Here is a 16,192-nt window from a genome sequence, read left to right on the forward strand (position 1 = left end):
GTTAACGGACAGGCGGACGGACGGACGGACATGGCTCAATCAAATTTTTTTTCGATCCTGATGATTTTAAGGTATGGAAGTCTATATCTATCTCGATTCCTTTATACCTGTCCAACCAGCCGTTATCCAATCAAAGTTAATATACTCTGTGAGTGAGTATAAAAATATATAATAAAAAAAAAATATAAAAAAATGAAAAATTATCGAAAAAAAAAAAAATAATAATCAAAAAAGCCTTTTCTGATTACTCTCTAATTAATTGATTACTAATGCTAATTTAAATTTAACAGATCTGGTCCCGGGTAATAGTGATATCCCGCGCAACTATCAAGCGGATCTCTTAGCCCGCATGGGTACAACTAAATCAGATGAAGATGGCTGTAGGGATTCCGGCATTCCGTTGGCCCCCTGTGGTTTGCTGCTCCATAGTTGTTCATGTTGTACAAGTGAGCTTCCCCTATCAGGGCAGCTACCACCTAACCTAACCTAACCTAACCTAACCTAACCTATGGTAGGCAGAAATCGAGAAATGGTAACTTTATCAAAGCAACATCAACCTAATATAGATTTAGTTCCGTATGTTTGCCATCCGATTCAATAAGCGGTTTCATCTGTTTCAAAACTACTTCCGAGCGAACTAAAGTTTTTGATTTCAGAGAACATAACTGTTTTTCCACACTGAAAGAAATGGTGCTAGTAAAATCAACAAATCGGTTCTGTTGTTCTGACTTAACGGAGATTCGGTGAAATTGGTCGAATTATGGTTAATTCGACCAAGTTCTTTGTCAAACGAAAAAATTAGTTTAGTCATTTCAACAGATGAGAAATTGTCGCTCTTAAGTTAACAAAATTCTGTAGAATTGACAGATTCCTGGTCAATCTAACTGATTTTTCTGTTAATACAATTGATCTCACTGGTCATTTCAACAGCGATCAACAGTCAATACATGAGCAAATTTCAAAGAGAATATTATGCTCACTGCGCTCTCTACTTTGTACTTATGACGATGGTACCACTTGTTTAAAAAAAATACCAAAATAAGAAAACCACCAAATCGAAAAAAAAACACAAAATGGGAAAACAATAAAAAACTAGCTTTTCAGTTATCAATATAAAACGAAAAACCCTTTTTTGAATTTACTGCGCAAAAAATTACCGGGACACCTATTTATAGGGTACAATTTTGCAACTTCTCGTCCAAGCGAAATGCAAAATTGCGCCCTCTTGTTGCAAAAGTTTTGCTTGAACGAACAGGATTTTTCCAAAGTTAGTTGTTCAAGTTTTTATGAATTTTCACTCACGCGAACGAATCTAATAAGATAATAAAAAACATCCTTTTTTAATGTTGAGGTTTCCGACAAAATAAAAATTTGAGTTGTTTTGGAATCGTTTCAACTTAAAGTGTTACGAAAATTAAACGTGCCGAATTACATGTAAAGTTACTCCAGTGGTGAATTACCTTCCTGCGATTTGATTCTTTACTTTTCTTTAACTTACAAGTTCTCTATTTAAAATGTTATGTCAAACATACATTAACATACAAGTTTTGTTCGAAACAGTCAAGTGTAGCAAGTACATGCGAGAGAAGAAATTGAGAATGAGCTGAGCTGCAACTGAAAGAATTGAGAATCAGTTTTGTGGCTACTATTTTCCTTTCTATTTGCAAAGCGAAGTTCAAAACTATAAATTAAATAAATTATAAAATATAAAATTTGGTGGAAGTGCGTTTAATAAAACAAAATAATAAAGTGTATAATGTTTAATGTGTGCCAGCATATTTGATGTAAGCCCAGTTTACGTTCGGTTAGTAAGTGCCACCGTGGTGTGATGGTAGCGTGCTCCGCCTGCCACAGCGTATGCCCTGGGTTCGCACCCCGGGCAAAGCAACATCAAAATTTTAACAACAAGATTTTTCAATTAGAAGAAGGTTTTTTAAGCGGGGTCGCCCTCGGCAGTGTTTGGCAAGCGCCCCGAGTGTATTTCTGCCATGAAAAGCTCTCAGTGAAAACTCATCTGCCTTGCAGACGCCGTTCGGAGTCGGCATAAAACATGTAGGTCCCGTCCAGCCAATTTGTAGGGAAAATCAAGAGCAGCACGACGCAAATTGGAAGAGAAGCTCGGCCTTAGATCTCTTCGGAGGTTATCGCACCTTACATTTATTTATTTATATGGCAGCATAGGTACTTTCGTACAAAGCTTTCGCAACAACTTTTTTTGTTCATTTGACTACTAAAACGGTCAATTACGAATCAACGATTTGTGCGCAGTTGATTCAACATCTTGTTGCGATGGATAAAATTAACAGACATTTCGGTTGATTTTACCAGAATTTTTCTTTCAGTGTAAGGTCGCAAGTAGACAAAGCTACCGCGAACGCAATTTTTTTATGGCTTTCAAGTTTTTTTTTTTTAAATTTACCACTTTTGGAAAAATTCAGTAATTGTCCGTAAAATCGCAGAAGTGTTTTTCTCCTTTTCAGAAACTCTGGAGCTATTTGAAACCTACTTAGAACAGTTTTTGTTTTTTTGTTTTGCGAGATTTAGTATTCAACTTAACAGAAATGCTGTAGTAGTAATAGTAAAAGAATGTCAAATGCGTCTTTTTAAACAATTTTTATAAAACACAGATGCATTTTATTTTCTATGAAATTGTACAAATTAATTTTAGTTTTTTACTAGAAGTATTAAATGTTTATAATGTACGTTCTTTAAAAAACTAACAAAACACAAAAAGTTAGCCTTAAACTTTTAGTTTTATTTAGCTTATTTTTTTGCCCATCTAGCCATTTTTCTGAAAAAAAGTTCTGGTAAAATGTTGATCACATCCACATACATATATACTAAAAATCTTAAAACAATAATTTCGGCATAATTTCTGAGCGTAATCGGTAATGTTGGCTAGTCGCAAGCCTCGCAGTAGTGGATAAAATAAAAATGTGAAAGAAATAATTTACAACATTTTTACATAATTTACAGAACACGTACTTGCAAGAGTTTGCGGAAGATATCGTAACCATAAGATTAGGTGGTAACATCTTGTTACAGCTACGTGTTCAGTAAGTTAGTTTATGTATAGAAAATGATACGAATTTCGTCTACATACATACTAGTTTATAAGAATTTACAAACTATATTTGCAATTTTTAAACGGTTTTATTTAGCTTGACTTGAACGGCCGGGCGAACAGAATTTTGTAATTGAAGTTTAAGTAACTTCCCGATAAGCTACAAGCTTGAAACTTGGAATATAGTTCAGAACCCTATGACAATGCAATAATAAGAAAAACAAGTAAGGAAGGCTAAGTTCGGGTGTAACCGAACATTAGCTTGCAAAACTTTTAAATTACCTTATTTTAAAAGTAGGCGGTGCCACGCCCATTGTCCAAAATTTTACTAATTTTCTATTCTGCGTCATAAGGTCAACCGACCTACCTAGTTTCATTGCTTTATCAGTCTTTGGTAATGAATTATCGCACTTTTTCGGTTTTTCGAAATTTTCGATATCGAAAAAGTGGGCGTGGTTATAGTCCGATTTCGTTCATTTTAAATAGCGATCTGAGATGAGTATCCAGGCACTTACATACCAAATTTCATTAAAATACCTCAACATATACTCATGTTATCGCGTTTACGGACAGACGGTCGGACGGACATAGCTAACGATTTGGTCCATATTTGGAACACATAATACATACATGAATAGAAATCGACCTATGATGTCCGATTTGGCTCATGTTTGGAACAAATATTATATACAGTCCGGTAGAAGTGACATCAAAATATTTTGGTGTTCGAGAGGGAGAAGCATAAGTCGAGTAAAGTCTTTGGAAGGATTATGTATTGAGAACTTAGATTGTAACAAATTGTCAGGAAAGAGTCCTTGTAATACTGAGTCTCTAAATGAACTAAATAGAATGAAAAATAATAGGCAATTAAATAAAGACTAAAAACTTGAAAATAAAATAATTAAAACAAGTAAGGACGGGACTGTCTCCGGCTGTGCCGAAGAACTCATACCTTTCATGAATGGGGCTGAACAATAATCTTATCGCGTTCGTAATCTCCAAATAATCGGATGTATAAGATAAGAAATACATAGATGTACATACCTAAACGATTGTTAAGATAAATATAATGAAATGGCCCAAAATCTTTCTATCTGAACGATCGGTTGTATGGGATATGTATTATATATATCTCCGATCGAAATGATTTTTTCATGAAATCTTCTATGATATATTAGAATAAATATCACCAAGTTTAACGTTTTTATATTGGAAATTAAGGGAGAAATTGCCAAAAATCTTTATATCTGAACGATCGGTTGTATGGGATATATATTATATATAGCTTTGATCGAAATGATCTTTACAGAAAATCTTCTATGATATATTAGAATATATATCACCAAGTTTCACATTTTTATATTGGAAACTAAGGGAGAAATGGCGAAAAATCTTTCTATCTGAACGATCGGTTGTATGGGATATATACTATATATAGCTCCGATCAAAGTGATTTTTTCAGGATATCTTCTATGATATACCAGAATATATATAACCGAGTTTCACGTTTATACTTTTTAAATTGCGGCAGGAATGACCAAAATCGTCTTATCTGAACAATCGGTTGTATGGGAGATATATGTTATAGTGGTCCGATCCTACCGGAGCCAACAAATGTCTGATACAATACAAAAATACATTGTTGTGCTAAACTTCATTGAGATATCTCAAAATTTGAGGGATTAGTTTGCGTTCAAACAGACAGACGGACGGACGGACGGACAGACGGACATGGCTATATCAACTCAGTTCGTCGCCCTGGTCAATTCGGTATACTTAATGGTGAGTCTATCTTCTATATTTCTCAACGTTACAAACATCGGACCAAAGTTAATATACCATTTCATGTTCATGAAAGGTATAAAAATCATGTATAAAACCAACTGAACCTTAATCAGGTTATGCTACGCCTCACATTTTTAGAAATTTCACGCGTCCAACGCTTTTATTTAATTGTCTGATCAACGCCCTAGATTGATGAGGAGTGTAATGGCTAGTACCTAAGACCAACCTAATTATTTTATAGCTTTTAGTATTATTAAAACTTCATGTAAGTATTGTTTTCAATAACATTCAATTTCATTCACATTTTCATTTTATGTCAATTGCAAAGCTGTCTTTTTGCAATGTTACCGGTTATGGTCAGAATAAGGTCGTCAATATCACATTTTTGATTACATGTGAATGCACTGTTATATTTTTTGTAGCCTTTAAAATGTAATTAATTTAAAAACATAAATGTAATCTAAATGATAATGTAGACAAAGAACCATGCAGCCGCCTGCAGTCATTTAATTCCGTACATGTATACTCGTATGTTTATGTATATGCATGTGTGCAGTCTTCAGGGCCAAGTTCAATGCAAGAATGAATGAATGACAAGCGAGGTTTTATAGTAAACAAAAGCGAACTTGGTAAAATGAATTTTTATTTAGTGAATTTCCATTAATTCTTGTTTTCGTTAATCATGTAACAGTTACATTTCTATGCGATAATAATAAATATAAGCATACATACATACATACATAACCTGCAGTCAACCAACTAGTTGAATACCTACTTGTTTCCCAACAATTTCAACTAGTTCGAGTTGTGGGTATTTTCCATATTAGCAACTGGTATTTTTAACACGGCGATGTCCTATGGAATATCAATTTCTAGTTTCTGCATCAGCATCATACCAGTTGCAAACTATCATACACTAAAATCATACCAGATGCCATACTAGTCAGTATATGCATCAGGATAATAGCAATAATACACTAGTCAGCCTCTGCGTCAGAATTTTATCTCATAGCATACAAGTTATTATATATGCAGTGAAATTCCTTATTTCCGGACACTCACCGTCGCAGTGTTCTTGTCCGTGGGAGATATCCGCTTATAAGGGATAAAGTCACAAAATATATACCACACACATATAAACTGTATTGTACATAGTTTATTTAAGAAATTTTTGGAAGTAAAGAATATTTGCATACTTCAGTATCTATATATTAATACGCTAACAAAATTTCCATACAATCAATTGACAGGCTGTTTCGCATACTTAGCATACGTAAAATCATATAAAAGTTATACGAATCGATTCGTATTGATCAACCGCAGGCATAGGCCTATTTTTGGTAACAAATATTACTCTATTTGTTTATAGTTAATAGAAAAGTTTTTTGTAAATTCGAAAATCTGTGCAACTATCGAAATTGCCATCTGTAGGACGCATTAGGTTCACAAACCCCCCTGAGTACATAGCTCCAAATTCTCAATTGTCGCGTTGCTCAAATGTTTAATCTCTACATATGTATATATTTGTACACGCCAAACGGTGAGAGAACTACTGCTTCGCTCATTTTCTGTTGAAATAAAATATTGTTTCCCATTGTTGCCAATTACCTATATTGGTATGTACCAAAATCCTTAAAAAATTGTTCTAAAATAATTGTTAGCGCACAAAAAAACTTTAAAGAGAAGTAATAACTTAACCGGCCTATTTTTTTGGACACATTTTACTTACACGTAAAAGCATAGGTCTTTATTTAACAGATTCTTTGTTTTTCATTTTAGGTCCTTTAAAAAAAATGAAATTAGAAACAATGAGTCAACTTTTGTTCAAACTCACTAAATATATTTATTTGTAACAATTAATTGCAAATTTGACTAAAATTTTTTTTGGATTTCCAAATTTTATGCTCATTTTATATATAGCACGTCCTTAAATGAACACAAAATAAATAAATTTGCTACAAAGTATATTGTCTTTTATTTATTTTGATATTTCTTATTTTATTTTATTATATTATCTTTTATTTCAGCTTAGTTTATTATTGTTTAAATGCAACTTGATTGAATCGGAAAATTTCACGTTGTATATTAAACGCAAAAAAACGACCCAAAATCGTTTTCGATTCTAGGTCGAAATATTGCATAGGCAGTATATTACCCACTATCTATATATTAATACGCTAACAAAATTTCCATACAATCAATTGACAGGCTGTTTCGCATACTTAGCATACGTAAAATCATATAAAAGTTATATGAATCGATTCGTATTGATCAGCCGCAGTGCATAGGCCTATTTTTGTTAACAAATATTACTCTATTTGTTTATAATTAATAGAAAAAGTTTTTTGTAAATTCGAAAATCTGTGCAACTATCAAAATTGCCATCTGTAGGACGCATTATGTTCACAAACCCCCTGAGTACATAGCTCCAAATTCTCAATTGTCGCTTTGCTCAAATGTTTCATCTCTACATATGTTTATATTTGTACACGCCAAACGGTGAGAGAACTACTGCTTCGCTCATTTTCTGTTGAAATAAAATATTGTTTCCCATTGTTTCCAATTACCTATATTGGTTTGTACCGAAATCCTTAAAAACTTGTTCTAAAATAATTGTTAGCGCACAAAAAAACTTTAAAGAGAAGTAATAACTTAACCGGCCTATTTTTTTGGACAAATTTTATTTACACGTAAAAGCATAGGTCTTTATTTAACAGATTCTTTGTTTTTTTATTTTAGGTGCTTTAAAAAAAATGAAATTAGAAATAATGAGTCAACCTTTGTTCAAACTCACTAAATTTATTTATTTATAACAATTAATTGCAAATTTGACCCAAATGTTTTTTGCATTTCCAGATTTTATGCTCATTTTAGATATAGCACGTCTTATAGTGAACAAAAAATAAATAAATTTGCTACAAAGATATTACATTAAAATGTGTATATTGTCTTGTATGCTAATTTATTTTGATGTTTCTTATTTTATTTTATTGTATTATCTTTTATCACGTTGTATATTAAATTTGCTACAAAGATATTACATTACTTAAAGTTCGTGTTTTTGAATTATGACACTATTGAAGTAAATGGGCGATATATGTATATGGGAGATATAGGCCTACTGGGGAAACGAGCACCCAAAACTAACTTCGGTAGCGCCCCAACGGGGACCTCCCGGGTGGTGTGGAAAAAGCTATTTTTCAATTTAATGTCAAGTAATTTCACCTTAATTCTATGTCACTTTCTTTTGATTTTACATATTTTTTATATTTTTGTTTAAGGAGATCCATACCAAAACGTTATAATTACATTTGAAAATTTTGTAGAAAATTTAAGAAAATACAATAAAAATTACAATGTCTTAATGAAAAATTTAAGTAAGTTAGACCAGTTTGGTATATTTCCGCTCACTGCTTAACTATTAATGCATTATTTCGCTACCCCCAACACTGGATGCATAGACTGAGTTGAAAAAAATAAGAGTTGGTCGAATTTCGACCACAGGCGGTACTAGTTACATATAAATATATATACATACATATATCGATTAAGTACATTGTACAAGTCTTTACATTTCAATTCTAGTTTGATTGAAACAATTGGGTAACGCTTGATTGATTAAACATTGATTGCTTTAATTTAAAACGTTCATTTTCAAAGTGACTATCGATATTTTTAAAGTGCTGAAAAGCTACATAGTCATTTTTTGCAAATTTTTTCAAGCGCGCAACATGTTTTAAAGCCTCATCATATGATGTTATAGGCTCACTTATTTCTTCTGAAAATTCATCTTCTGAATCAAATTGAATTTCTATATTGGAGAAAACCTTCCAAATCATTTGCCAAATCTAGTCCTTCCTGAAGCCTAGCATATGTATATTGCCAGTGGAATGTCATCTTCGGGATCAAAATACGGAAGATCCTGATAAGTTTCCAAAAATCCTGCTTTACGGAGGCAATTTCGTACGGTTGTAGCTTCCACTTTATCCCAAGATGCTTTGATGAAATACACAGATTCTAGTACATTAATCGATTTTGAGAACTCTAAGGCTGAACTTGTATTGTCAATTTTAGATAGCAAGTGTTTTAACACTAAGCTTCTATAAAAAAATTTAAAATTTTGGATTATACCTTGATCTAGGGGTTGGCTAACTGCCGTTGTATTTTTCATTCTTCCATTGAACTGCTGCAGCCATTCACTCATTTCTTCTCGAGTCATCCATGCTTTTTTATTAAGCCTCCAATCCACTAGCAGTTTTGCGATTGAAACATGTTTAAAAGGTCGAGGACGGGCTGCTTTACCTGTAACCAAAAGCAGCACCTTATCTCCAGCCATGTTAGCACAGAAAAAAATTGTGAGTATTTCCTTTGATAGTTTACCGCCCACGCGTTTTTCGGTTTTAAGAACGAGGATTTTGTCAGGTAAGGCACGAAAGGAAATCCCACTTTCGTCTGCGTTGTAAATGTCTTGAGGATTGTAACCGGTCAACAAAGATGGCAGTTTTGTCCTAAACTGTTCGAACCATCCTGATTTACATCTGCAGCTTCACCAGATACGCATTTGAAAGCAACATTGTTCCTTATTCGCCATTTGTTTAACCATCCATCTGAAGCATTAAAATTAAGTACACCCAGTTTTCCTGCAATTTCCATTGCCTTTGCTTTCAAAATGGGACCAGAGATCGGAATGTTTTGACTTCTAGCCTTAGCGAAGCAATTAAAACACATCTTGTCTATTTCAGAGCCGCCTTCTTTAAGAAAACTCCGCTTTTGATGAACATTAACTCCAGACTCCCATTTAGAACGAATTGTTGTGTTTTGCCAATATTGAAACGTGTACCTCCTACCATTAAATTTTTGGGCTCACTATACTTTACATTTTTGCAACTCCACGTACTGATAATTTATCTTTTTCGAAAACATTAATAATTTCCAATTTTCCATTAATAAAAAGTACCTACCTTTTTTTTCGGCGCCATATTATTACGAACTTTGAACGCAACCATTCGCATGACTGAATGGAAAACTATCCTTAATTTGACACACATAGCTTGAATGTGTGCATACATATTAAAAGGGGAATCACCTATTTCATTTTTATAATGAACAACAAAGCTTGCTTGTGATATTTTTGAATTTTGTCCGTTTATGAGAATTTTTTTTATGAAAATGGTTTGAAATACATTAGCTATCATCCGGTGGCAAAATCCTGAGCCAGATAAATAAATTTGCATGTAAATGCAACAACAACGATTTGAGCCAGATAAATCCAGATAGAAGTCTGGTTCAATTTGTGAGCCAGATAATTTGTTAATTACTTCTTTTTAGGTTGGCAACGCGGCCTTTAATATACCTACTTTTTCAAAAATAGATGTCGCTGCTTAGCCTTTCGCCGTATGAGTTAAATGAAAAACAGCGGCGACATCTGCCTATCACATTTCACGTGTGCGAATATTTCACGACATCTGCTTCTCAAGTCTCTCAATGACGTAGAGCATTCCCGTGGGGACGGTAATTCTCCGCGTCCGCTTTTTAGAGTGTCCGTTTAGTAGGATGATATTTGTATGAAAAAATTAATGAAAAACCTGTGTGCCCAAAATTTGTCCGGTTATTGGAGCTGTCCGGTTATAAGGACTGTCCGTAATGGGGAATTTCACTGTACATATATGTACATTAACCTGGGTAGATTTGTATGGACGATGGTTAACCGATATCGCTCCATCGATTTTTCGATAGGATTTGGGCTCAGGAAAAAAAGTTCCACTATGCATACCCAAAAAAATAATTTTCGACCCTGCGAAAAAAAAAATGGTGAAAAGGTCAATTTTTCGATTAAAACACTCCCCAAAACCCAAGAAATACTTTTTTTTTTTTTAAACCGTTGTAAAACGTTGGCGATAACAGTTTTTGAAAAAAAAATTTTTTTTGGGTTTTGGGGAGTGTTTTGGTCGTAAAATTTACCCTTTCGCAATTTTTTTTTCGCAGGCTCGAAAATTATTTTTTTGGGTATGCATAGTGGAACTTTTTTTTTCCTAAGCCCAAATTCTATCGAAAAATCGATGGCGCGATATCGGTTAATAAATCAACCCAGTCTAATGTACATCAATATCATAGTTTTTCGATACTAGTTAGTTTATGCAACGTTCACCAGGCACGACTTGTATCCAATCGGCTGAATTAGTGGGTGTCTCACTGTCGTGCTTACGTAGATATTTTCTTGTTCATCTGGGCGGTGGGGCTAGATCAAGGAGATGTTCGCTGGGATGCCCCGCTTTGTGACATTTCAGCAAAAACAGGCTGTTCGGAATTTCATTATGCCCCTTTAAGTTAAGCTTTCTTGGGCTCACTATGTATGTGGGGTTCCGTGGTCATATGTAGATATCCCGTGATAGTTATGAGTGCAGTATTTTGGCACGCGTGCAGCCTTTTCTTAGTTTTTTTTAGTCTGCCGACCAACTGCTTTGTAAGTTGGGCTGCCGGCACAAGAGTTGAAGATTTTCTTGCGGGTTTGCACTTTAGATACCATGTGTCTTAAATGTAAAAGTGCTTTCGAGCGTTACAGCTAAGATTTTTGGGTGACTGACTGTTGAAAACAAATTGCTTGCTTGTCTTTAACAGAGTGGCCGTGAACTTGGTCGGATCGTCCTAGTAAAAAAAAAGAAAGACGGGGTAGATAGCTAATTATTTTGAAGTCGTCGGCATGGGAAATGTTGGTAGATCGTTCTCGTGGTGAGGGGAGCTTTGATATGTATAAATTTAAAAAAAATAGGAAACCACCTTGCACCAATCCTGTTTAATTCTCCTAGGCTTTGATGTTTCGTTCTTAAGTTGAATCTTGCCAACCACGCAGAACGTTTGTAGTGCATATTTTTAGACAAGGGGAAGGGAAAAATCTTCCATGTCCTGGAATAGTGCGCGGTGGTTGACTGTGTCAAAAGATTTTACCAGTCGAGTGCCACTAGCACCGTCCTATGACGGAGTTTTGTGTGGTTCAGTCCGCAATGGGGCTGAGGGACAAGTTTGTTGTCTTTTGAAGGCAGTCTGCTTTTATAGGTGGTTCTTATATAGGCGCTGCCTTAAGTAATTTATTTACATTCATTACAGCTCAGACTAACATAAGCGCTGTTAGTACAAAAGTGGCTATTGGCACTACAGTCAGGGAGTTGTGTTATTTCGTCCATGTTCGCAGGTAAAAGCGATGTCAAACCGTTCTCTACCTTTAGAATCACGGAATAAGTTGGAGCCGGTTTGCTACGTCCCTTCAGTGTATTTCAACCACTTGACTATATCTTGGTACACTGCTACACTTTTCCACCTTGCCTTACTTTGCACTTTGGGGGAAAATGGTTCCCCGTTGTTGCAAGTTCCTTCTTTGCTGTACATAACAGATTTACAGTTTATAGTCTTGTGATTACGAGTAGCTTGCTTAACGCTCCATGAACTGGGGAGTGATTTTTTCTTTCTACCGCCTTTTATAAGCAGGCTTGTCGCATCTTTTCAGCCAGGACTTCAATCTGGTTTTGGAATGATTCTTGTCAACGTACTGCCTTCAACCCACCTGGATTATCTTACGGCCACAATACAACAAATCGATCTTGATTTCCAGGTTCGAAACAACGCTTACAGTGCTCTCTTCTTTTTCGGACTTCACGGCTATTCTTTCTCTTCTAAAGCTTAAATTCATTAAAAGCTAAGTCATCTTTTACGTACGCCCATCCCTACAAGGCGCGATCAGAGGCCATAGATTCTTTGCGCTATGTTCCGATGTCGCGATGGCTTTATTCAAATACATCAGGCGAGTATACCCGTTGGCTGAAAGTCTTCCAATAGAAACTGCTCGCAGAACACCGCTATTCCTTCGCTCTGCTATTACCTTCCAAATTGATCAGCCACTGAGCTGGGTGCTATGCAGTTCTGCACAATATTCGCAAAATCGACAAGGTTTCTAGCTTAGGGAGGCACTTATTATGCTATGTAATTAAACATTAAACTTGGTGGGAAAATCACGCTCGGTAATATGAAAAGATTGTTTTTCAGGGAGGCATACCAGCTCTATAATGCAAGCAGTATCCTACAACTAAAAAATCCCCTATTATACAGGAAGCAACACGAGAACTTATGATTAAATTATTTATTCTTACAGGAACCACAAATCACTCTGGAAATATCTTAACCAACATTTTCACCTATTTAAACCTGCCATAGCTATGAGATCACGTAGATCTGCGCGCATTACAATGCATAAGGGCTTGCTTATCTTAGCTTGCTTTATCTGCTTACAGTTTATGGTAAATACACAACATAACAGCTCCCTCTACTATGGAAACCACAATCACCAGCACAACAGATCCTCAGATACAGCGACACACCTTTACAACAAATACAACACAAGCGATAATAAATATTACGATGCTAAACATTACATGCCACCAAAATTAAATACTAGTCGAGTTGATTATGATGAAGATGAAGATGATGAAGGTGACGTTGAGGATTTGGACTTGAAAGAAACAAATTACGAATTATATGAATATTTAAGACGAAGCTCGATTATATTTGGTTTAGCGAGTATGGCGAATGGTAGTAATGTCAATGCAGCTTGTAGCCGACAAATGAAACAAATACAATATGGAATCTTGCGCAAGGAGCCATGGGCGATGAAAGGTACGTGCGCTTATGTGATATAATTTGTTGTAATCAGAGCATGCAAAAGTACGATTAATTTGTACGGTTCAGCACAAGCCATGGTACAATACCGAAAACAAAATAAAACAAGTAAGGAAGGCTAAGTTCGGGTGTAACTGAATATTACATACTCAGCTGACAAATTACAGATTGCAAAACTTTTGAATTACTTTCTTTTAAAAGTGGCGACACCACGCCCACTGTCCAAAGTTTTACTAATTTTCTATTCTGCGTCATCAGTTCAACACATCTACCAAGTTTCATCGCTTTACCCGTCTTTGGTAATGAATTATCGAACTTTTTCTGTTTTTCGAAATTTTCGATATCGAAAAAGTGGGCATGGTTATAGTCCGATTTCGTTCATTTTAAATAGCGGTCTGAGATTAGTGCCCAGGAACTTTCATACAAAATTTCAATAAGATACCTCAAACTTTACTCAAGTAATCGTGTTTACGGACAGGCGGACGGACGGATATTTTTTTTTTCAAAAAACTGTTATCGACAATGTTTTAGCGGACATTTCTGGGTCGGATAGGGTATACATGAAAATTTTACAAATCAAATGAAAATTTTTTAGTAGGTCCTGAAAAAACCTTAAAAATCAAAGTCGAAAAAAGTAAAAAAAAAATAAAATTTCGCAGGCTCGATAATTTTTTTTGGGTATGCGTACTGGAACTTTTTTCCTGAGCCCAAATCCTATCGAAAAATTGATGGCGCGATATCGGTTAATAAATCGACCCAGTCTAATATACATAGTTAATTACGTTGGACGAACGCGAACGTTGCGTGATTATTTCGGGACTAATTCGGAATCGCTTTGTACTTTTCCATGACCAGAAATATTTAAGATCCATTTCGATATAATTTCGAGAGTATTTGATAAAAGCTTCATCGAATTATTATCGAATTGATATCGATAGCAAAAAATCTAACAAATTTCTAATTTGTTAACGAGTTTTTATCAAAATAAAATTTGTCATCGATAGCAGATAAAATCGGCTTGTTGTTGACTTCATATTGATGTGTTATGAGTTTGTTATCGATAAAGGCAGATAACTGTAATTTCGGGCGCTTTGAGTTTAATATCGAGACTGTTTTTGAAAAGCTTTACCGGTTTGCTGTCCAAAACCAAACCAAAATGACCTATTTGCAATATCGGACCATTTCAGTATAATTTTGGTACTCTTTGAGAAAAGCCCCATGGGCTTGTTATCGGCTCGTCAGCGTTACCAACTCATATAGCCGAGTTATTGGTTTATTATCGGTACATAATCGTATTGTTATCGATAATAACAGATATACGATTGTTGTAGACGAGTTATCGGTTAGTTAAACATAAACATAAATGTAAGGCGCGATAACCTCCGAAGAGATCTAAGGCCGAGCTTCTCTTCCAGTTTGCGTCGTGCTCCTCTTGATTTTCCCTACAAATTGGCCGGACGGGACCTACATGTTTTATGCCGACTCCGAACGGCATCTGCAAGGCAGATGAGTTTTCACTGAGAGCTTTTCATGGCAGAAATACACTCGGAGCGCTTGCCAAACACTGCCGAGGGGCGACCCCGCTAAGAAAATTTTCTTGTAATTCAAAAACCTTATTTCTAAAATTTTGATGTTGCTTCGCCTGGGGTGCGAACCCAGGAGGGCATACGGTGTGGTAGGCGGAGCACGCTACCATCACACTACGGTGGCCGCCAATATCGGTTAATTATGTGCTTTTTATTGGCTTCCTATCAATCATGACCTTTATCGGCTTGTTATCGGAATCTTTTCGTAAGCAAGAAATGTCGAGCTGTTATCGGTTTACTACAGCAAACCGATAAATTATCGATAGCAACAATTATAAAAACTGTTGAGAAACCGATAAATTGTCAATATCCATTGTTATTGAGCCGATGAACACCTAAAATACTTTCGACATTGTTCCGAAAGTTGTTACGTAATGGTGCTGAAGCCAATCGGTTTGGAAATAATTCTAAAATAGTCCTAAAATGTTCCTCCCTTAATGTCAAAAAAGTCACAAAACAGTCCCAATATAATTCCTCAATCTGAAGTAATCCTGAAATGTTCCTAAAATAACATTCAGAACAATCCCGAAATTATCCCCACATTTTTCGAATAAATCCGCAAAACAAACCTGAAAAAATACCAAAAGTTCTCGAGGATGACCTCAGATGCCGCTGCATATATTCGAACAGATCTAGAAGTAGTAGCGGGAACGGTACGAATAAGTCCTGAATAAAATCCCGAATTTATTCCAGGATTGTACCAAAGTCATTCCAAAAATATCTCAAACTTGTGTCAAAACAGTATGAAAATATTCCGGAAAGATCCCTAACTTATCTTTAAAGGGTTTTCTGGTATTAAGAATGATGTCCGGCCCTGTTTGGTCGTTAAAACAAACTTATGGTAACACTAAGGACTCATTCGGTCTGCGCGAGGTCCTCATGGACCGGCCAGTTAAACCTAAGCCCTCTGAAAATTAGTTAATATGATTTTTTTTTAATCTTCTTGGGGATTGGTGAGGATCATTTTTGAATGATGTGTGGATACATGGAATATCAGTCAAGGATCTTTTCGGAATAATTTCGTACAATTTTGGCTTAGAATTGGGATCTTTTCGAAATAAATTTGGTACAATCCTTAGTACAATTTAGT

The 16,192-nt window shown here is 35.3% G+C and overlaps 1 protein-coding gene across 3 annotated transcripts in view; it reads left to right on the forward strand.

Annotated features, from left to right (window-relative positions):
* Positions 1 to 16,192, forward strand: part of LOC137246956 (nose resistant to fluoxetine protein 6-like) — an 82,736-nt gene that overhangs the window by 54,222 nt on the left and 12,322 nt on the right. For all 3 annotated transcript variants that reach the window (XM_067778007.1, XM_067778008.1, XM_067778009.1), the window contains exon 2: positions 12,993 to 13,513. In XM_067778007.1, coding sequence (XP_067634108.1) covers positions 13,057 to 13,513 — 457 coding nt within the window. In that variant the 5' untranslated portion in view covers positions 12,993 to 13,056. The remainder of the gene's footprint in view (positions 1 to 12,992; positions 13,514 to 16,192) is intronic.

The sequence above is a fragment of the Eurosta solidaginis genome, chromosome 3 (assembly GCF_040869045.1).
Source record: "Eurosta solidaginis isolate ZX-2024a chromosome 3, ASM4086904v1, whole genome shotgun sequence".
Taxonomy (NCBI): domain Eukaryota; kingdom Metazoa; phylum Arthropoda; class Insecta; order Diptera; family Tephritidae; genus Eurosta; species Eurosta solidaginis.